General features: G+C 40.3%; 2 protein-coding genes across 5 annotated transcripts; both read left to right on the top strand.

Moving 5' to 3' along the window:
• Nucleotides 1–1,052: 1,052 nt before the first annotated feature.
• ube2d4 (ubiquitin conjugating enzyme E2 D4) lies at nt 1,053–7,335 on the top strand. The gene is made up of 7 exons (XM_030060240.1): nt 1,053–1,328; nt 2,760–2,823; nt 3,093–3,124; nt 3,227–3,304; nt 3,445–3,550; nt 4,155–4,248; nt 4,364–7,335. Exons 1-7 carry the CDS (start codon nt 1,305–1,307, stop codon nt 4,407–4,409), a joined length of 444 nt encoding a protein of 147 aa, XP_029916100.1. The 5' UTR covers nt 1,053–1,304; the 3' UTR covers nt 4,410–7,335.
• A 549-nt stretch (nt 7,336–7,884) lies between these two features.
• Nucleotides 7,885–19,406, top strand: dbnlb (drebrin-like b). 4 transcript variants are annotated; one of them, XM_030060294.1, is made up of 15 exons: nt 7,885–8,074; nt 9,852–9,907; nt 10,552–10,664; nt 10,757–10,831; nt 11,211–11,357; nt 13,067–13,144; nt 13,657–13,808; nt 13,930–13,984; nt 14,277–14,348; nt 15,661–15,784; nt 16,164–16,280; nt 16,658–16,732; nt 16,978–17,048; nt 17,156–17,243; nt 17,936–19,406. In XM_030060294.1, the coding sequence occupies exons 1-15, from the start codon at nt 7,992–7,994 to the stop codon at nt 18,070–18,072; spliced, it is 1,443 nt and encodes a 480-aa protein (XP_029916154.1). In that variant the 5' UTR covers nt 7,885–7,991; the 3' UTR covers nt 18,073–19,406. The 4 variants fall into 4 exon arrangements, with proteins under 4 accessions (XP_029916154.1, XP_029916153.1, XP_029916156.1 ...); XM_030060293.1 differs by having other exon boundaries at nt 7,886–8,074; nt 14,274–14,348; XM_030060296.1 differs by lacking the exon at nt 16,164–16,280 and having other exon boundaries at nt 7,886–8,074; nt 14,274–14,348.
• The last annotated feature ends 3,252 nt before the right edge of the window (nt 19,407–22,658 follow it).

The following is a 22,658-nucleotide window of genomic DNA, read 5'->3' as shown; positions in this document are numbered from 1 at the left end:
GTTAACCCTCTGAAACCTGAACTAATTCACTGATTTCTTTAAAAAACAAAAAAAAAAAAAAAAAAAAAAACATGGGGACAAGATGATGAGCCAGTTAGCAAGAAATGACCAGGAAAATTAGAAATAAAAAAATGTAAAAACATGAAAGAAAATGACATTTCAAAAAATTAGAAGAATAATTAGCTAATACTAAAAAAGTAAAGAAAAAAAAAAGAAAACAATATTTGTAAATATTATATTATATATTTTAAATTATATTATGAGAAAAGTACCCCTAAAAATGTAAAATAAATAAATAAATAAAATCTAAATAAATAAATAAAATTACCACAAAAAAGTGGCAAAAATGACCCTCTAAATAGAGCTAAAATTAATTTAGTTCAGAGGGTAAAATAAAACCCTTCAAAATAAAAAGCCCAGGGTTTCAAATGGTTAAAAGCTGCATATGCACAACTCTACTCCTCCAGTCATGTCTTTTTTTTCTTCTTGATGGGTGATCCCTCTTCTTGCTCTTTTCAAACAGTGACATCTTGTGGGCATCTAGCGCCAGTCACGTTGAACCTTTATATTCTTATGTGTTTTTTGACCACTTAAGTTTCTTACAGTAGCATGGCAAGCCACATTACACACAATTACTTTTTGTGCTATTGATTTAAGGGTCCAAAAAAGATGTTCATAATGGAGAGCAATTCATAATTTCATATGCCAATAAACTTTCTACTAAGGCTTTTTTCCTGTCTTTCTTCTTGTTGTTATCAATTGAACAAACTATGCTGATTTAGTAAATGAACCAATGAGCCAAAATTTACACACAGCAACATTTTCCTGTGACCCACAAGTTTATTTACACAATCTCATTAGAATAAAACCTGGAGGTATGTGACTCCAAAAATTGTGCTGGACTTGTAATATCGGGAGTGATGTAGGATTTACGGTGCTTGTGTGCGGCCTCATATTTTAAACTCACACTTTTTGGACTACAAACATGGAGGCGCACGTCGGCTTTCGAGTTTTACTCCTCGTCTCGCGATATTACCGAGCCTACCAGGCACCAAGAAGAGTAGAGATGAGGAGAGAGGGAGTGAAATATCTAGGTTGCTTGTGAGCCAAAGTAAGACCAAGATTTAGCATTTAACAATTTGGTATTGAGGTTGAACTTGGTACCAGACAAAATCCCCGGGGCCTGTTACATGTTAAACCCGGCTTGCATCGCCTGAACTGAAAGCACCGGCAAGAGAAGCCAAATTATATGTGTCAAGTGCTAACCGTTAGTTGCCAGGCTAGCTAGCATAGCCATTTAAGCAATGGCGTTGAAAAGAATTCAAAAGGTGAGTGTTGGTGATGCTGTTTGTGTGTTTGCTTTAATGTGTGAGCTAAAGCTTCTGGTAAAAATCCTTTTTGTTGTGAATGCGTGGTCCTCCGTGTGGATAGTGTGGGACATTTTGTGTAACGTTAGCTCGACTTCGCCTCACTTGCTTGCTTTCTGCGCCCCTCTTCAAATAATTGACAGACAAAAGACGAGCTAACCACTGGTGGCCTGTTGGTGCATTGCTACAATGGATAGCGTTAGTATGGCAGTATGGCGATCTTTCTGGTAGCTTTTATGGTTGTTTTTTTATCGTTTGGTTTGTCTTAACTTTCGCTTAGTTACACCCACGTAGCTGCCAGTCGTTGCTGTACCCTAAAGGTGGCTTACTAGAGAAGTTACCCCGGAGAGCTGCGCTAGGCTAACTTAGCAGCAATTAACATATTATGTACGGTGTTTGGTTTTGATAGGCTGACATGCGGAATAGCTTCAAAAACCCTCATCTTGGCAGCAGTCTTTCTTCATGGGCTTGGCCATGAAGAGTGTGACCGATGATGTATTCCGTCGTTGCATGACAGCTGTTTGCAAGTTGCCAAAATTGAACCCCAATGTCAGCGTTGCCATATATGGGATGGCAAATGGGGCACTGGAGCAGGCCAGGGTGTGTATTTATATAACAGAATAGGCAGGCTTCATATGAAGAGTTGTTAAATAACGGGGCAGATTCATTTTTCAGCAGCTGTTGTTTTTCTGTTTGTGCTGCTAATGTCATGACTAATATGTACAATTGATAGAATTTGCCCTGCTGTTTGAATTCTGTCCTGATATATTTAATCTTTGGACTTATTGGCATACAAATACGGTTTTGTTTGCCTTTATTATGTACAAAGGGCATGGATTTGTCTCTTTCAGTGGTTATGTGTATGTTTTTGATTTGTAGTAATGAAGTGGGTGATCTTTATAGCATGACCTCGATCAGAGACCAAATTGTTTGCTGCTTGAAATCAGCAGTCATAATATCACATCTCAAAGCAAAAAGCCACTGGGCACGATTGTGGAGCAAACATGGCTGCTACTGGAAATACATTGACAAAACTTTGTCATTCTGTTTTATGGCTTTGTGTTAAGTGGGTGACATAACACAACAAAAATAAAATCCTTCTCTGTCTTGCCTAAAAGTTGTTGTTGTTTTTTTTTCTGTTGCATGTTTGTTTAGTTCTCATTCATTATGATTGATATTTTTTGGTCTTAGCTGCAAGCCACTGCTATAAACTCATTATCCTGTGCCCACGCCTGTTATATATGGAGGGGGGGAGGGTGGGGGGTGTTTTCAAACTCTTTGAGGTGTGACCTAATTGCCATGTAGTATTGCAATGAGTCTGGTTGTTACAGTAATGTGATTGGCCAGTGAAGTCATGGCTATTTTATTACATGTTAATTGCATTGCGTTTAGGAACTAACAGACCTGCAGAGGGACCCACCTGCACAGTGTTCTGCCGGACCAGTTGGAGATGACTGTGAGTAACTAGAAGATGAATGTTGTAATGCACAGCAAATCATAAACAGTCTTAGTATTGCTCTGAAGTCTTAGTATTGATCTCATTGCTCTGAATACAGTAGGTGCAAGTTTCAAGACTATATTTCTCCTGTGTGGATTTATGTATCTCTGTTAGTGTATGAATCAGGAGTTTACTTCCAAGTAGAAATGCATAGGCAGAAAGGGAGTGTAATTCTCTTATAATAGATGCACTGACCAAATTGGATTTATCATGTTTTTTTCCTTCAGTGTTTCATTGGCAAGCAACAATAATGGGTCCAGTAAGTGAATATGATTCTTCTCTTCACTTTGAAGCATGCTCAAAATAAAAATAAACAAAGTGTGCCATCTACAGATTTAACATTTTTATTTTACTTTGACAGAGTGACAGCCCTTATCAAGGTGGAGTGTTTTTCCTCACCATTCACTTCCCCACAGATTATCCCTTCAAGCCACCAAAAGTGAGTCAGACTGTATGCAAGGGGCATTAATTCATGTTATTAACTTACTGTCAGTCTTTTTTTTTTTTTTTTTTTTTTAATTAGCTGACGGTGATCGGCCTTACCAGTTAAACACAATGTTTTTTTATATTCTATCACAGGTTGCTTTCACAACAAAAATTTACCACCCTAACATCAACAGCAATGGAAGTATTTGTCTGGATATATTGAGGTCACAGTGGTCACCTGCACTTACAGTATCAAAAGGTAAGGGATCATAGCAGATATTTAACCAGGACAATGTATTTTGATTTAATTTGACTTTTTGATTCATTTTCAAAATGTTTCCAGGGATCTCAGGGTTTATACTTGTTTAACAGCATTTTTATTTTTTAAAACCATTGCTGTATTTAGGTAACCAAATGACACGTTAAGTATCAATACATTGAGTATTGACCAGAAAATAGTTTTCTCTTTCGAGTTGAACGTCGAGATTGAATATAAGCATTTTTGGAAACACAATTGTTTTATAGCATATTTTGGAGCTCTGATGATATTTAAACATTTTCAAATGACACTCGGTTATACTGGTAGGATTAATGTTATTTAGTTAATATATCTTTTGAATAGTTTGTGCATAGAATATCATAGTGGTGTTGATGAAAGCGCTTGCGCTTGAATGAATATGTGGGTGTATTTAAACACTTTAGATTCCCTGTGGGCAGTAGATTTGTATCTTACAAAATGTGTTTGGTTCCCAGAAGTATAACTCTTTGAGGGCCATAGCTATTTTTTTCTCTCTCACATTGATCACACTGTGATTCTGTTAGTGCCATCTTGTCTAATTACTCTCTCAATATTTCTTCTGCAGTTCTATTGTCTATCTGCTCTCTTCTTTGTGATCCAAACCCGGATGACCCACTGGTACCAGAGATTGCCCATACATACAAAGCTGACAGGGAAAAGTGAGTGTCGAACATGCATGCTTTCTCACTTTTTATACTGACGCATTATCTTTAGAGTTGAAGTGCCCGAGTTCATACTTTATGAGACAGTGTCAATTTTGTATTTGTTTTACAGGTACAACAGACTAGCAAGAGATTGGACACAGAAGTATGCAATGTGAGAATGCCAGTGAGATCAAAATACAAATAAAGAGAAGCAAAGAAACACGTTTGATATTTCACGCAAGGCAAATGAGCAAACGAGGAAAATTAACTACACAACACCCCATCTTTTGGAGAAGGAAGCGATACAATGAGGTACAGTGCCACCTGGCTTTCCATGTGCTGAGCTGCTGCCATGTGCTATCCTTCGTGACTTGTATGGATCTGCTGAGCAGGACCTGACGGACTCCTGAAAGCACTCCCATATGGAATACTGGAACCTCTTCACAGTTCATACCGCCACACTCAGACTTTTAACTGTTACTTCTGCTATTGTGATTATTACTATCAGTGTTACTCTTCATACTCTTATCATTAGCACTGTTGATATAAGTCATATCATTGTGTTACTCAAAAGCAAAATGTCCGGTTGATTTAGGGGATTCATTTCTCCTACATTTCAAAGGTACTGTCTGTGTCCCACTGGATGTCTTGTGTTACTGTATTTCCATGTATTCAGTGGCCTTTCTGTGTTGTTATTGTTTTTAAGCGGTAGATGTGCAATTGAGGCAGAATGTTCCCTGTTCAGCACAAAATGGTGCGTGGCCATTACCAGCAGTTGATCTGTTGTTCGCAACAGGTCCAGAAACTGGTCAACACATACTGTCTCTACCCCGAAACAATGTGAAAGAAGTAAAGAAGGATTGGTTTTTATCACTCACTGCATTTGGAAATGCAACAGTATTCACTGATTCTGAAGATACTGGATAGCTGCTACAGCAGCTAGCTGCCCCTTGTTGCTTGGTAGGCAGAAAGCAATGGGGAATGCCCCCAACCAGTTTTCTCACCCATGTTGTCATTGCACCTTGATATCTTTCAGTGTCCATCCATGGCTGGTGTCATAACACACAAAATCCTACTGTTGTATGACGTGCATCTTTGTATAGCTATGAACATAGCTATTCGTTGGCATGCAGCTGAGCTGTGTGTCACCTCCTCAATACAGTTACTCAGGTATCTAGCCAAATCATCAGCCTTTGAAAGGGAACAGCATTGACCCATGGTGAGAAAATTGACCAGGGCCCATATCATCAAACTTCTAAAAATAGTACTGATCTAGGTGTACTGGTCAGTTTACATGACAATATAACCCATGCTATGCCTGAAGAGGCAAATTGATCAGTGTCAGATCAGCACTGCTAAGGTTCTTGATGCATATAGGCCCGATGTCCTGTGTTGCACAACAATATGCTGTCCCAGAAGTACTGTCATTTTCTCAGAGGGAGCTTCTCTCACTCTGTCCAGCTTTTTGTCACTACCACAGTTTCCTTTCTTTTTGAACACTTGGATGTGAATGTTGAAAACAGCTTTTAATTATGCTGTTGATAAACATGTACATGCTACTGTTTTTTTTTTTTTTCTTCACATGAAAAAGCCTTTGATTGTGGCTAGTGTCATTTATATTCAAGATGGGGACTTCAGCAGACTTGACATTTTGCAGACCTTTAAAGTCGTGCACATTTAGTTACTTGAGGTTAAGATTTCTTTTCATTTGTGGATCTTTGTTGTATGTGCCCCATGGTTTTTACAGTAATGACTTGCCAAGGCAAGTTCATCTACTATAAATTTCAGATCATGTGAAGCTTTGTTCTCTTTGGATCAGCTTTTATTTGTGTTTCTATATTACTCACCATTGATTCTGCAAAAAAATACTTTAATAATTAATAATTTACACTGACAGTAAGACAGTTTGCCTAACAGGTGATATATTTGTGACCTTTAATTTATATAATTTCTTTGCAAGCTTTAGTTTTAGGCTATTTTTTTCATGTCACCATGAATGAACATGATTGTGATATATCAAAATGTAATCAGTTTTAAAGTAATCCAGTACGGCATTAACTAGGTAGGACATGTCCTGATTTTTTTTTTTTTTTTTTTTTTAATCAGAGTAGCCTAAAACTTTTGTGATGCTGCCAGTATAAAGGGATTTTGTCCAAAAGGGGAAGAAAATTTGATTTGTAATAAAATATTGGATTCACCCCAAAACGTTCACTGTAAAATATAAAAAGTGAGAATCTGATGGTAGGATTAACACCATGGATTGGGCACCAAATATGGTTTTTCGTCATCATTAACAACTATAGGGAAACCTGTCAAACCTATTCTGAATTCTACATCCTGAAATACATTATATATTGAAAGGCAACATATGACAACATATCCTCTCTGAATGCAGTGAGAATCCTTTGGCTGCCAGACCATAATTGAAAAAGGCTTGTGTGTAATACTAGTAGTCCAACCTTAGCTTGCATTGTTCAGTTGTTGTTTGTTTGTTTGTTTGTTTGGCTATTTATTTATTTATTTTAAAGCCGAGTATCTTCCAATTGTACGACTGAGTGCAGCCTCTATCCATCATGTTCCTCTTTGACAGACAGCCTGGTGTGAGTGATGCTAACTAGATGACTTCCTCTGTCCAGTGTGCTCTCAGTAGAGTTTATATAGGCAGCTTAGCATGCTTTGCACTCTGGAGAACCTCCTCACAGCCATTTGCCAGATATCAGGGATTTCGTTACAATTCATCTGCCTAACACCTCTAACGAAAATCTTAGCCTTAACCCTCATTTTGTATATAGATAAAGAGAACATGTCATGAAATATACATTTGCTATCAGGGCTGTTTCCCCCCCTAATGGGTTCATTTCACCAGTAGACATGCAAGTTGGTAAAGACTACTTACATAGTACCACTAATGTTTAAACCATTGAGCCTGGCTGAAATGCAGGACCAGCCTTCTAACATCAGTAATGCATCTTGAATTTGGAAACTGAAGTGCTAGATCTGTCACCATGAAGAACCAACCCCCCCCACCCCCCACCCCCCCTTGCATACACAAAATAACCATTGACTTTGTCGAAACAAATGAATAAAGCTCATTTTGTTTTACAACTGTCTGAAATATTTTTTTCGTGTTTTTTTCACTATAATATAGTAAATAACATTGACAGGAGTATATTCAGCAACCTATTTAACCCTTTTATACCCCTTATGTTCTAACTATATTATAACAAGGTAGAAATGTGGATATACTCTGCATGCCTGTGTATGCATCAAGTGTAGCACTGCCTTAAGCACTGAAATTGTGTGGAGGAGATCAGTCTTGTAGAGACAGCTCCCCCTGACTTACACTATATGTAGCTATGGGCTTTACTCCCAGGGGTATGTTTGATTCGTTGGCGCAGGTGAGCTGCAGCAGCAAGGTAGCTCGGTGCAGCATGTCGCCTCTGCACATGGGTATCTTAATATCTTAATATCTCCGTGTGCTAAAAGTAACAGTTTATTTAGTCTTGGGAATTCAGCGTAAACTGGCTTTGCACTGCTTCATAACCAGCCTGAAAATAAACACACTGACAGCGAGCTCCGCCCTTCCGAACTGCCACGCTGTTTGAGAGCCAGGACGTCCCGGCTGGCGGTGATGCAGCCAGTGGCCAAATCAGCTTCCTGCATAGCCGACAACCTCCAAGTCAACATCGTTGCCACTCCTCCTGATAGGAAGGGCGCATCCCGGATAGCTAGCTGGCTAGCTATACTAAAGCATAACGATGGCAGTTAACCTCAGCAAAAACGGCCCTGCCTTGACAGCTGCATATAAAGAAGTGGTAGATGAAAAATCCAACACCAACTGGTAAGACGCTGGGATTTGCACAACTGCGCTAACCCTGTTTGTTTAGCGAGATAACGTTAGCTACATTGTTGGCTAGCAGCGAGCCAGTCAGTCGACCACTAACATTGCTGTAATGTGACCTAACCCACCAACACTGAACCTACCGCCTGCCATTTAGCTACCCGAGATTAAATTACCAATTGTTAACTTCGGACAGTTTAGGCTGAGCTGTATAACATAGTTAAGTCCTTTAACAGACATGAGTTAGAGCCTGGTAGCTTATTTAGCTAACTGGGTAGCTAATGTTATCTACGCTGAATCATTAACAAGATCACCAATTAATGTTAATGTATTGGTTAACGTCAACAACAGGGCTTTTCATAGCAGTTGTCAAAGTTAGACTCTTTGCCTCTTCACTTTGCACATTTTTTCAGGGTTGGTAAAAAGCTTGTGTGTCACTGAAGTAACTAACTGGTCTACTTCCTGGTAAGATGACTGGAGTTATAACGTTATGTGGAGGTGATTTGAAAGCAATAAGTAGGAGTTTGCCTTGTACCTGATTATGTTGTGCGATTGCTGTGAGGTTGGGATGAGACCTGTTGATGTCAGTGTTTAATGGTGGCCTGAATTAATTAATCTCATGGAGCTATTGCCCAAGGGGATGAATGTCTCTTCTGGCTTTACACTCATTCAGAAAATGACTTGTCTGTGATTGTTCCTCAACCCTCATTCAGTTTTAGGCTTTGAGCAGCGGCTGTGTAATCCACTTGCACTTGTTGCCGTTTGGCTGAAATGATGCTGATGGCCCTCTCGCACAGATGCCATCTTGCATTGACTGGGCTCAGTGTCAGCACGTACCAGTCACCCTGTTTGGAGAGGATGGACCACAGCAAAGCAAAGGGTCACTGAACCTGACAATGAACTCTTATGCAATTAGGTCCACTGTTATTACACAGTCGCTGTACAGAAATGAGGAAGAACGTTCCCTTTTAGTTACAGTAGCATGACTTGATGTTTTGCCTTGTGATGAAGGCAACATTTGTGGTGAGTGCCTGCATCATATGGTGCTCAGTGCTCATATCTGGATATTCTGAGCCAATACTAAAACAGATCCCCGCACCCCCCCACCCCCAATGAGTGATCTCATTAGATCAGTGATATCCTATTCTTGGACTAAATTTATATATGCTATTAAATTATAATCCACCACTGTCTCATCCATTTAGTATTGTGCAGTGATCACTAAGCTACAGGGTTTTTCCACTTAATAAATGTCACTCTAATCTCTCTACAATATGTGGAACAGAGGCCCTCGTGTTTTTTTCTGCAGCCATACTTCCTGTTTCTGTAGTGTTCTCACTAGCAAGTGAATTTTGTCTTGGGGAGCAGACAGTGAGGAGGAAGTTGTTGAATTATTAATTTATTTTTATATTCACTGAATCATTTTCTGCTTTTAAGAAATGATGTTGGTGACAACGCCCTCGTATGTGGAGACGTGCTGCGTACGCTTTGACATAATTGTAAATTATTAGGACTACTATCAGTGTGATTGACTGCTCCAAATGCAAGAAATGCCAAATTTCTATAATACAAAATACAGAATTGCATATTGTGCATGGTCTCTCTCTCTCTCTCTCTCTCTCTCTCTCTCTCTCTCTCTCTCTCTCTCTCTCTCTCTGAAAATGTATTATGTAGAAAACTATATTTACACGTCTTTTGACTACCTTGTTTTGGAACAGTCAGTGGCCTGTTACTTTTACCTGGCATTTGGATATCCTTAACCTGTTGTTCTTCACAGGGCCTTGTTCACCTATGAGGGAAACAGCAATGACATCCGCTTGGCAGAGAAAGGGGGTGAGTAGTTGTTCTTGAGTGAGTGGTTGTTCTGATGAAAATCAAGTTTTTAACCTTGTTAACATGTCCATGTGGTGTTTTTTTTTTTTTTTTTAATGTATATACAAGACATGTCAGGAGTAGAATAAGTATATATCAATCCTGTCAACTGAAGGGGTGGCACTCTCTATATCATTAGCACCAGGCCTGCTGACTACTTGTCAAATAGCTGCTTCACATGAACAATATTAGTGTAACTAAGAGATTCTCTGAAATATGATACAAGTAATGATCTGGTGTGGGAGCAGGCAGGGGGTCGGCAGGGATATTTGCATATTCATAGATCCATGCATACTTAATGAGTGCGAGTTGCAGAGTTATATCTAAACTGTTTCAAGGCAGGAAGGGATGTTTCTTCATGGAAAAAAACAAATATGTAGTATTTTTAAGAGGTTTGTTCAATCAAAGACTGAAGGAGGACTTTAAACTGCTCTGATATAATCAAATGGGTGCAACAACTACATAGTCAGCATACAGCAGCAATGCTGGAATGCCAGCATGAACAGATTGTTTGCCTCTGCTTTCTAAACCCATTATTTGTTCGGAAAAAAAGGCCACAGTTATACAACCAACAATTTGACTTGGCCACAATGTTTGTGTTTTAGATGGAGGATTGGAGGAGTTGGTTGAAGAGCTGAACAGTGGAAAAGTGATGTACGCTTTCTGTCGGGTCCAGGATCCAAATTCTGGTCTGCCCAAATATGTCCTCATTAACTGGGTTAGTGCTACACTGCACAACAGCACACATGCTTGTCCTCTCTGTAGATGCCATTCTTGAGTTGGTGTAATGAATAATTCTTTGTTTTCCAGACTGGAGAAGGAGTGAAAGACGCCAGGAAAGGAATATGTGCAAATCATGTCAGCTCCATGGCAAATTTTCTTAAGGTAATGGTTTTCTCTTTTTAGGTTGTAGTTTGGGAATGTATTTGAATTGCTTTCATCCCACAGAGTCTGTTTATGTTAATGGGAGAGGCTAGACTAGAATGTGAAATTGGATCTCAATAACAGTCACACATTAGAGAACAGTAGAGAAAATGATACCACAGAGAATGCTGGAAACATTGTTGGAATAGTACAGCTGCTTTGTTGGCGCTGTGTCAATGTCATTCATGTCATATCATGCCAGCAAACCACTGCATGTCAACAAATGGCTAGGTGGTGCATGTTTTAACCAAGATAATAGCTCTAGATATTTCTTTGTTTTATTATCTGTGCACGAGAGGAACCTTGATTTCATAACCGAGTAAGACTTCTGTTGTTCCAGGGGGCCCATGTCACAATAAATGCCAGAGCAGAGGAGGATGTGGAACCTGAGGTGATCATGCAAAAGGTGGCCAAGGCCTCAGGAGCCAACTACAGTTTCCACAAAGAGTCCAGCCGTTTCCAAGACAGCGGTCCTCAGGCTCCTGTGGTATGTGTCACATATAGTGGACACTCATTTCTGTCTTGTGCCCTCCGGTCTGCTCGGCCTTCATGCTGCATCGTAACTCGGCTGTTAAATCTTAGTCTAAAGCTGATCAAGCACATAGTAGAGCTGTGGTTTAATCTCTAGTTTGAAAGCCATGAAAGCTGAGTTTGAATTTGATTTCCTCACGTCTAAAGCAAAATTGAACTTTGGTAGAGTGCTGTATAGTTACCTGGACTTGAGGTATCTATCAGCCCAACACTCACTACCTTGAGTCCACATGGTGGCAAAATATCCTCATTAGTTGTTCTGTGCTCCCCTGGGGTGGTAATCCAGAATATTGTATTTCTCTCTCCATTCACTACCATAGCACTGCAAAACAAGTCCCAGGATAATACTTTAAGCATGTAAACAAAAAAGAACAAAGCAGATTATGCCAGTATGAAAAACAAACCCATTTTTGGAGGAAACTGAACCTCTCGTTTCCTCTCTAAATGTCTCATGACAAGAAGTCACATATTGAGCTAGTGGGTCTGGAGCTTTGTTGATATGTGGGAAGATTTTTTTTGACTTGAGCCTACATTTGACCAGCACTCAAAGAAAGCAAGTTAGCGTTTAGCTGTGCAGGAGACCTATTCGTCTCTTTTCTTCTTATGTTTCTAATTGACCAGTAGCATCTGCAGGAAAATGTCTCATAGAACTAAAATAGCACTCTCAAAAATAATTGTCATTATACAAAAAAGGGTACCAGGAATCATATCATATCCATTCAACTATACAATCCAACACACTACAAAAAGTCAATTTTGCTTTAAAAGGGCATTAAATAATCTATGACTTTAATCAACCTCTACAGCCAATGAAGAAACTGCATCAACAAGAGGTGATCTTTCTCACAGTTTCTTGTGGCCTCTGATTGACACATTAATGTTTCCTTATCATAATACTGATGGTTCAGCTTCAGCAGAGACCCAAAAATATCTAGTGAAGAGGTAAAATACTGTAACAGGAACACTGCTCTGTCGTTTCCTTTTTTGGCTTGAGAACAACACTTTGTAGCTGAATTGTCTCGTGATATCAGTCAGTCATTCATAGCACCGTCCTCCAGTGAGCAGCTGAATGTGATTGGCTGGTTGAAGGAATGATTGGGTGTATCTGAAAATACCAGTAGGTGGAGAGCTTTTCTTTCAAAAGAGAATACAGGCCTGAGATCAACAACACTATCAATATTATGGCCATTTTGTACTCGGGAAAGTACAAAGTGTAATTATTGCACCATTACGCCTATTGTCATTAGTGCAATGTCCATCCCAGTGCTGGCTTACTTACATGAACATTTGAAGAATGGGAAGTTGAGAATGCATTAATTAGCCCGTGTCAGTTGAGGCATTTCTGCAGTGTATAGTGTGTTGTTTTGAGTGACATAACTCAGCTAGAATGCAGTGGCTTAGTGGGAGTCATCAGGGCTGGTGTGTTGTGTTGCGTTGCGTTGTGTTGGGCTGTGCTGTTGCAAGAGAAGCCAAGTCAGCCTGTTAACTCAGCACATTAAGCCACCTGGCTGCATCTGTGCTAGACAACATTGTTTGTCACATTGTCTGAAACTAGCATGGAAGAAACCTGTTGGCTCTCCATGTCGTTGTCTGTATGTCTCCTCATCTTTTGGTAAATTATATTTTTGTGTGGATCAAATGGTAATTAGCTTTTCTCTCTCACAGGGCTCAGTGTACCAGAAGACCAATGCGATGTCAGAAATCAAAAAGACCAATAAAGACAACTTCTGGGCACAAGCAGAGGTATTCTCCTGAACATAGTCCTTTACCTAATAAAGCCTTCAACTTCACATCTGAGTCAGAAAATAGTACCTAAAGGATCTCTGAAATCAGTGCTCCTCTGAAGTGATTTATTTGTTTATTTTTAAAGAATCCTTTACTCACACATATTGCAAGACCTCCATCAAACCATTTGCCACATATTAACCATACAAAGCCCTTTAAATCATCTAGTAGGGGCAGGGCAGGCAGTTTTCATGCATCACCACAACTGCACAACAGTAGTAAACATTAGAATCATACAGTATAAGTAATCAACAAACAAATTATTGTAGCATCTTCCTTTGTTTGTTATTTTGGCAGAGCCCCACACCTGTTGCAGATATATCCAGAATGCACTTTACACACTTTGTAATTTTTTTTGTAAAGCTGTTGTTGAGCTTAATGGTCACAGTAAGCACTGTGAAATGTATGATAGGGGATACAGACAGTACATTGCAGGCTATAAGCCAAACCATTGCTTTTTCGGCTTATAGAAAGATGAAGAAAAGCGACGTCAGGAAGAGCGGCGCAAGGCGGAGGAGGAGCGCCAGCAGCTCGAGAGAGAGAGGAAGGACCGAGAGGCCAAGGAGGCAGCACTTAGGGACAAGAGGGACAAGGAGAGGGCCTCTCAAATCGACCAACAAAAGTAGGTATCTGCTGAAAGGAAGGAGTACCTGGCACATTGACTGAGACCAGCTTGCAATAACGCCCATTGTAAGGCTCATATTACACGTGCCCAGTCTTTTACATGGCCATTTGTTTAACAGGAAGTACCAGCAGCAACAGGAAGCTGAGAGCAGAGAACAGGAGAAACAACAATGGGTGAGTTGTCTTGTGATTGTTTGGACTGTCACACCGTCTGAAACTGTTAAGACTTGGGTTAAACTAGTGCCAACTGTAAAAGAGACAGAGGCATATATGAACACATCCAGAACTTTGTATAAATAGTGCATGATTCAGTGCGAAATTTACCTTGATATTGTTTATCATCCATTTTGATTTTAAAATTTGATTATTGTACTAGTCGGTGCAATTCCAGTAGTGTACATTCGTAGCAAAACCTAGTCTAGAAGGAAGCTGATGTCAGTAGCACATGCATTAACATCATCAGCAGGCCCAGGAGAAGGAGAAGGAAGCAGCTGAAAGAAGAGGGGTCAAGCAAGGTGAATCTGTGGAAAAGGCCAATGTGAGTTCCTCTTCTGCAAATTGGTCCTTCCTGGATCCACAACCATCTTTTTTTCCCACCTGTCTTTAGAGGAGTGTTTTCATCAAATTGATCCCTTGAAAGCTTAACTAATTGCATCAGTCTTCCAGTCATTATATAGTCATTGCTTGATCTTCACTTCTTTCTACAGCCACAGCGCAGACCGCTGTATGGAATAAACTGTTAAAAACTGCATTTAAGAACTGCATTATTAAAGGAACAGTTCGTTCAAAATACAGAAAATGTAGGTTCCCACGTACCTCAAGTGTGTTCTATTCATTCAGATAGTCCCTGTGTGATTATTCTGCCAAGGAGGTGGCACTGGTTATGTAATTGCTGTGTCTGTCTGTCAAAATGTCCGGGACAGATGCACATGAAACTTTGGAGAAAGGTTTGTTCCTGAGCCAAGGAAGAGTTGATTGAATTTCCACGCTAATTGTCTAGACAAGGACAACTAGAAACACGACTATGAATATGTTGCAGTTGGCCTCATTCACTTCTGCTCTGTGTTTGGTTGACAGATGTGTTGCGGGGGATTAGGCGCGGAAGTGCCACAGACTGCAATGTTAGAATGCAGCTGTAAAACTATTATTTCAGTAGTATTGACTGAAATGACATACAGGCCACAGTTTTGTAATTTCAAAGCCCTTAATAAAGATTTCAAATGTGCCCATGTGAGTACATTATCCGTCTCAGATCTGTCGAGTTGCTGCATATGTAGCACGGCCAGTGTACGTGGTTTAACTGATTTTAATCCGCGCGTGTCAGAGCCGGCCAGCTGATGGGACGGAGATGTAAGGCAAATACTGGATTTGCCTCCTTGATGGAAGTCTGTGCTCTACTTGGCACATTTTCTAAGTTTCTAGCCTTCCACGATCTACGCTGTGTCTTGGCACCTTAGTGTAACTGGCTTGGATGGGTACAAAGAACGCTGGCAAGCTATCAATTCGCCTCTAATATCCTTACGTTCAGACAGTTTGTTGTTCTTTGGCAAGAAATAGTTGGCAGTGATACTTTTTGCTCCTGCGGGCTGTGGATTACACTGGGCATCCGTGCCATCATCTATTGAAAGAGCTGTTGAGTTTTTGTAAATTTTGTCAATATTTGACTGTTAGAGCTCCACAAAACTAATACCCACGCAGCTCAATTGTGTTGGGGTGAAGGGAGACAGAAACTATCTTGATGGATAGATTGCATTAGTGGTAAGTGGGAAAACCTTTTTTTGGTGTTTTGGTTGAACTGTCCCTTTTATATACTTACTGTACATCTGACTCCATTTTTAAAAATATTTTAGGAAGCGGCCTCTCTCATCTCTCAGCGCGCTGTGAACCCCAGAGAGATGTTCAAGCAGAGAGAGAGGGGTATGACTCCCAGTGACTCGGAGGCCCCTGCCGCTGCCCCTGCAAGCCCCCAGCCAGGTAACGCTGCTGCACATCATGTGTCCTCTCTGTATTACTGCATATGTCCTAAACGCCAAACTACAGCTTCTCCTGCAACGCTGAAAGGCTCTCCTCGCCTCACTTCCAGATCTGAGTGGGTGCGACCTGTCAGCCACATGTTTCGGACGTGTGGAAACACGCTTGGGGAGCTTCTTGTCTCCCAACGCCATCCTGTTTTCAGGGGCTTAAACTTTCCATCAGAGTGTCTAGCTGTCTCACAGTCATACTTAACACTTTGTCTCCCAGCCTCATGGTGTTGCGTGGTGTCTCTGCACTTCTGCTCAACCTGTCTTGCTCTCTCTCTGTCTTCTCTTGTCCATCGCATGCTTTTGGGGGTGCCATGTGTGTCTCCTCTCAGGGCGTCTGCAAAGCCCTTTTCTCTCTAAGCAAGCATATGAGTCTGAGCGGGCCAGTTCACCCCAACGCCAAGCCTCTCCTGTGCCAGCAGGCTCCGCTTCTCCTATTCGTGCCACAGGTCTGAGCTAACGCATACACACACACACACACACACACACACAGCATACACACACATGGCATACACACAGGTCATTTGGGTGGTGAGCCTGATACATAACTGAAAAAAACACTGACTCCATGCTTCATTTCTTTGTCATTCTGGTGTTAACATCATCCTCATATCCTTAATATTAATTAAGCTCATCATTCATCATTCATGTATTTGGTGCATGAAAACTTCCAGATGAACTTTTTTATTTCTTTTTTTTTTTTGTCCATAGTGGAACGTGTGGGGAAAGTCCTAATGTTTGGGAAGTTTGTTTTCAACTTGTGTGAACTTGTGAACGTGTTTCCATGTGTACATGTGTTGTTTGTGCCTGTGTTGTGGTTGAAAAGAGCCTGATGTGGATGATGGACAGTCCAGGTGTGAGTATGATGAACAGGAAGCTGCCCCCGAGGAGCAGTGGAAAGGTGGGGCCCATTTCACACACACCAACCTCAGTGCTAACATAGTGTATACACACCAGCTTCCTAACTCTGCTCATCGGGTTACAAATCTGCCCCGCTATGTCCTTCCTATGAAAATCCTGTTTTATTTCTCATGACCATGTCTGCACATGTCCCTTCCAGGCAAAATCTGGATGAGCCGCTGCTTCTGCCACCTGCTGGTAGAGATGCACAGCAGATATTTAGATTGTGTTTCTCTGTCTTTTCAGAGGAGGCACCGGCTGCCAACTCCTATGTCCAGGAGGTGGCTCAAAATGATCGCTATGAAGAGCCAGCTCAGGTAAATCTTTACTTTCACACATTTGCCCTTGAGCAGGAAATGCAAAGATTGTGTTCCTCCATCAGAGAAATAGTTGTGAAAAATAACTTCTTGCTGTTGTCTCCCAGGTGGAAGAGAATAACGCCTATGACGTGACTGTTGAAGAGACGTCAGACAGAGGCATCTGTGCTAGAGCTCTGTATGACTACCAGGCTGGTAGGTGTTTGAGAACTACTCCGATGAAAACTAACAGCATGCGCTGAGGAATTGTCCCAGGCGTTAAAAAGAAAATACCAGCCTGAAAGCTTGGATTGTCTGTATTCATTGAACTTCGGGGGAGTTTCCAGTTTTATGTTTGATGTATGTTTATTCTGCAGCTTACGAGCTAGAAAGTGAATCCAGTTATGTCACTCCGAGATATGCTTAGCACAGGTGTATTTCTAAAACAGAAGCAGTGGCTGTCAGGTTTCAATATCAACAACTATAACCAAAAGACAGTGGAAACACAACTGGCCTCAGCACACCTAAGTTCACCCGCATTTGGCACAATATTGGAAAGATGACTTACGTGCGTCATAATTCGCAAATTCTTCCAATGGAAAAACAGAATTACCCTCTCTAAAACAATAAAACAGCACCAGAAACACGATATTAGTCACAAATCCCTGTTTTTAACTGTGTTAATGGGTTTTAGAGTGGAATTCCCGTAAGAAAAAAATTGCCACGTTTAGGTTGGTTTTAAGATGTCAGTTGTTTTTAATATTGATGGCCTTGGAATGGCTTATTTTACTGTATCTCACTCACTGTAAGGATGTTGGCTAAACAGCTGAATTGCATTGTATATTACAGCAAATATCAAAGCCTAAGTGTAGTGACGTTGCTGAGCCTCTGCTCTTTTTATCCTCTAGCTGACGACACTGAGATCTCATTTGACCCTGATGAAATCATCACCGGGATTGAAATGATAGATGAGGGCTGGTGGCGAGGCTACGGGCCAGACGGCCATTTTGGAATGTTCCCAGCCAATTATGTGGAGCTTATCTAAGCTCCAGCGCAGCACACTCACCAGATCAGCCCCGCGGCAGCCCCACAGGACCTCTGCAGCAAAACAACATGCAGCCTCTCAGCAAGTGAGAGCTTGCACCATGTGAACTGATCGGGTTTAGACAGAGAAAGTGATCCTCCACATCACGGACCAATGAATGGATGGTAATCATGGGGCAAGAATTTCAAAATCTATCCTCAATTTAAAAAGCAATTCCATTATGTTTGATGTTTGTAAACAATTGATGGCATAGTTTAGGGATTTGTCAAAGACCCATACTGGCCAAAACTCCCCCCAAATGAGTATCTTTTACCTTTAAATGTGATGCAGTAAAAAAAATCAGCCTTTGTTTCAGTCTTAAATTCCATTGTGAGCCTTGAATAGCACTTGTAGTTCACATTCCTTAAAGTGTGAAATCAGTTGTATTTCAGGTATATTTTTTTATTTTTACTTGTAGCAAATGTTCCTGCACATTTCAGGAAAAAAAAAAAAAAACGGTGGTACCAGCTACAGTATAATCTTTTGCCTTGTTTTGCCTTTCTTTCCAAGAGGACTGAATTTTCCGTTTCTTGTTGTTTATTCTTTTTTTCTTCCTCGTTTGTTTTCTTTTTTTGGTTGAACTTAAATCCTGCGTGAATTTCAAACCATGATTTAGTGCTGGTTGCGGATTAAATGAATATTTAAAAACAACTGATAGCTATGTTTGCTGTGCTCTGGGTGGTAGACTTGACAGTGATGAATGCATAAAACGGTTACCAGTCACTTTCTCATTGTGAGTCAACAGCGGTTGTTTCCATTTCTTGCCCTGACAACCCTTCCTCTCCTGTGTATCAAATTATCTCAACATATTTAACTTTTCAGGGACTAGTTGCAAAGAGGAAAACGGTCATTTGTCATCATTCCTCATCCACTATGTTGGCCTGATGTGGAGAAATGGCAACATGAAGTCAGTATCATTTGTCTTTTTTTGTTATATCAGACCTCACTGGTCTTTTGAATTTTGAGTGAATGCTTATCAGAGCCTAATCAGATACCATATTATCATGTCACAGTGCCATAATGAAGTAACAAAATGGATGATAGCCTCTGAAAAGTGCTCAGTTACATTTTAATCGAACATTTGGGCAATTGGACAGCAGACTTGTGCAAGTTCACAGTTTTTAACTTGGACCAAAACCCTCACTTTTCTGAAGCTTTGTGGTCAGTTGACAGAAGGCAAGTGAACTGATTATGAATGGAAAAAAGGGCATGTATCCATTATATTATTCATTTTTGTTTTTCCAGAATATATTGTAATGCACAGACATTCTTCATAATAAAAGGATTCAAAAGTGGTTATGTTGTCACGTCTTTGTGAGTACTTTTAAGTATAGCATGGGCTGCACATGTTTTAAAAAGCATGAGAATTCAGAGGCTGAGTACAAGATCTGAAACCTATAGGGATTTTCAGGGGTTTAACTGTAACTCAAGCATATACACAAACTTCATCAATATGTGCTCTACAATGAGTTTCCTGGAATGAGGCCATGAAGGCAACGACTGGGGATTTCAACTCTGTTGCGTAGGTTTCATTTTCACATGAAAAATCAAATTGTACCTATCCCACATCCTCCATGATTAGATCTCTGCTCAGTTGAATGAGGCACAAGGCACACGATGATATTCTGTCATTTAAATAATTCACCAAATTAATCCAAATGGAAAGCCAGATTCCCAGAAAACTGCTAAGATCACTGCCTTCCCCCTCATATCTTAGAAATAAGGTGTCTTGATTGTTGCATCACATTGCCTCAAATGGTAATGAGGTCTGTAGTGGTGATGGAAAAAAGTGGCCTCATGACTTCAAGTGTGAATGCAGTGACAGGACTTAAAAATGATTTGCAGTGCCCCCCTTGCTTGAGTGGGAAGCTTTTATTCTTTTCTGCTACGCTGGCTAACTGGCAGTCAAGTAGCAGATAAATACACAAGTCAGAGGAGTATGTGAAGTGAACTTCCCACTCTCGTTTTGCCTATTTTACCCGTTTCCCTTTCAATTTTTTATTTTGGGTATTTACTGTCACCTCAAAGAGTGTAGTTCCAGTTACTCCACCGCTAACGTTAGTCCATGTGCTTTCAAGTCAGACAGGTGCTATGACATATTACTAAAATTTCACTTTCATTGTGTTTTAACGACACAGTTGTCACAAATCATGTATCACTTACCATAATAGCATGCTGATTACTATTCCAAGGTCATGGAAAGATGTTGTCTCTTATCTGTGTTTGTCTTATCTGCACTAAATAATGTTCATAAATATACTATAATGCAAAATAGCTTGTGCATCGTAAGTTACTAAATCTATTCAATATTTATCTGCATGAGGAACCAGTTTTCTATTTATTACAGGTATATTTCACCTGTGAATGTCTCCACTCTTACAGAGAATCAGACAGACAAGTTTTGTTTTACTATGAAGCTTTTACATTTCCGCTTTAAGCGATTGCATAATTTTATTTCTGTGAATCACTTTTCATTCCTAAAAGTGGAGTGGAATCATTTAGAACCATTTAATGTGGAAGACCTCGAGCTGCAGCTCAGCTGCACAGTTTCTTATCATGACTGTAATCAAACTGCTCTTGAGTGCCACGTAGAGATTGGCAGATTGTTCCCAACAGCAGTGACTCAGACACAGAGGCAATTCTGATTGGAATCAAGTCTTTTTTTGTTGTTTTTATCACTTTCTCATTTACATTCTGCTGTCCTCATCTCAACCTCAAATGTCTATGTCAGTGAAAGTCTGAAATGAATAGCTGGGGATTTTCTGAAACATAACCGATGTTTTTGCTCATCTTCTCTCCATTTGTTGTTCACTCGGGCTGCTGAGTTGAGATATCACACACCAGAGAGCTCTCAACCGGCATCACTTTTTATTTTGATGGCTCAGACAAATTATTATTATTTTTTTTTTTTCAACTGAGCACTTGCTGCAGGAGGCCAAGGATGTAACACAACTACAGATTACAAATCTGTGTTACTGATTAATCTCTAGGTCCACCCTGTTCATATGGGCACTGTGTTGAATATCAGCAGCATACAGTTATTTCTGCAAAAAGCCTTACTGATCAAGTTCAGTCACATAATCAGAATTTGCATTATTTCTTATATAGCTAAAAAGCGTTGTTTCGGATTTGTCAAAAAAAATCCCTCTGAGATAAGGACAGTCAACAGATAGTTGGTTATTCTGACATTTAAATGTTAATCAGGTTGAAATGTCATACCCTATCCGCAACAGATGGAGGAATAGGGCATCCCCCTTTCTAAAAGATCAAAACATGTGGAGGAAACGTGGATAAAGCGTTGAGAACAGCACAATCATTCTTCAGTGTCTTCATCAAATAACACCTCAAATCTGGGTGATTTTAATCACTACAGGATAGCTGAACAGAAATGGAAAGCAAATAGATTACAGAAAATGGTTAAAGACGCGAGAGAGGCTCCACTACTCTCGTAAGATTTATCATGAGCTTAAGGTTCACATCAGTGTGCCATCGGCTTCTTCTCCAATCAGGGTACGTGGTGGATTCAAGAATATTAAAAGTATGTTCTTTTTGTTAACCAAAACGGTTTTTCACATCATGCTTCAGATCACTCCCCATGACGGGTCATATGGAAATTTCTGAAGTATTCAAATGTTTTCAACCCATTTCTCTTTCATCTCTAGCAGAAACTGCACCGCCTGGTATTGTCCCTCACCTGCACCACTGACATTGTTCCTTCAAAAACTCCTATGAGGTCTCTGACCCCGTCGGTCCCCGTGTTTATTAATAACCAATAGCTTTCTGGCAACCGGCACTTCCCCTTCTGTTTTTCAACATGCAGTTGACCCCTTCCTTCAAAACTGCAATTCCTTAAATCCCAGGGACCACAGGACTAGCCTCAAGCTTCATTTCTTTAGTTTTTTGGGGAAGTTGTGTCCACTTCGCGAATAGCTTTCATGACTCAAAACATTTTTGAGCTATTTCAATCTAGTTTTTACAGCGTAGCAGATACTGCTGTATTTATAGGGACAAATGGCCTTTTAGCAGTAATTGCTCAGCGGTTCGCCCAGAAGGTCCTGGGTTTGAGTCGCAGCCCTGGTCCTTTGTGTGGAGTTTGCATGTTCTCCCTGTGTTTGCACGTGTTTTCTTCTGTAGTATTAAGACAGGTGGACTGATGACTCTCAATTGACCATATGTGAACGTTTGAGTGTCTTAGCCCAGTGGTTACTTTTATGCTCAAAACAAAACTAATGCAGTATGCAAATGCAGAAATGTAGAAATACACTGCAAGGCTATATTCAGATCATCATTTTCCAAAGATTGTGAGCATGGGATATCTTAAGAATGAGTCGGAGTGGCATAGTCCGTGCACTAACAGAGCATTTAAACCCTCCTGTATGTTTTGCAAATCATGTGGACACGCATAGAGACCGAGTGTGAGACACAAGTCAAAAAACTCAATCTCCCAGAGCCACTTGCTGTGGTGTGATTTGTCACCCAATGAAACTGTCCTGTGGAAACACCTTCCTGTTTTGTGGTGTAGAGTTGAATAGGGTGGCGCATGAATT

The sequence above is a fragment of the Myripristis murdjan genome, chromosome 9 (assembly GCF_902150065.1).
Source record: "Myripristis murdjan chromosome 9, fMyrMur1.1, whole genome shotgun sequence".
In the NCBI taxonomy this organism is placed as follows: Eukaryota; Metazoa; Chordata; class Actinopteri; order Holocentriformes; family Holocentridae; genus Myripristis; species Myripristis murdjan.
This window is presented reverse-complemented; position numbering and strand designations above follow the sequence as displayed.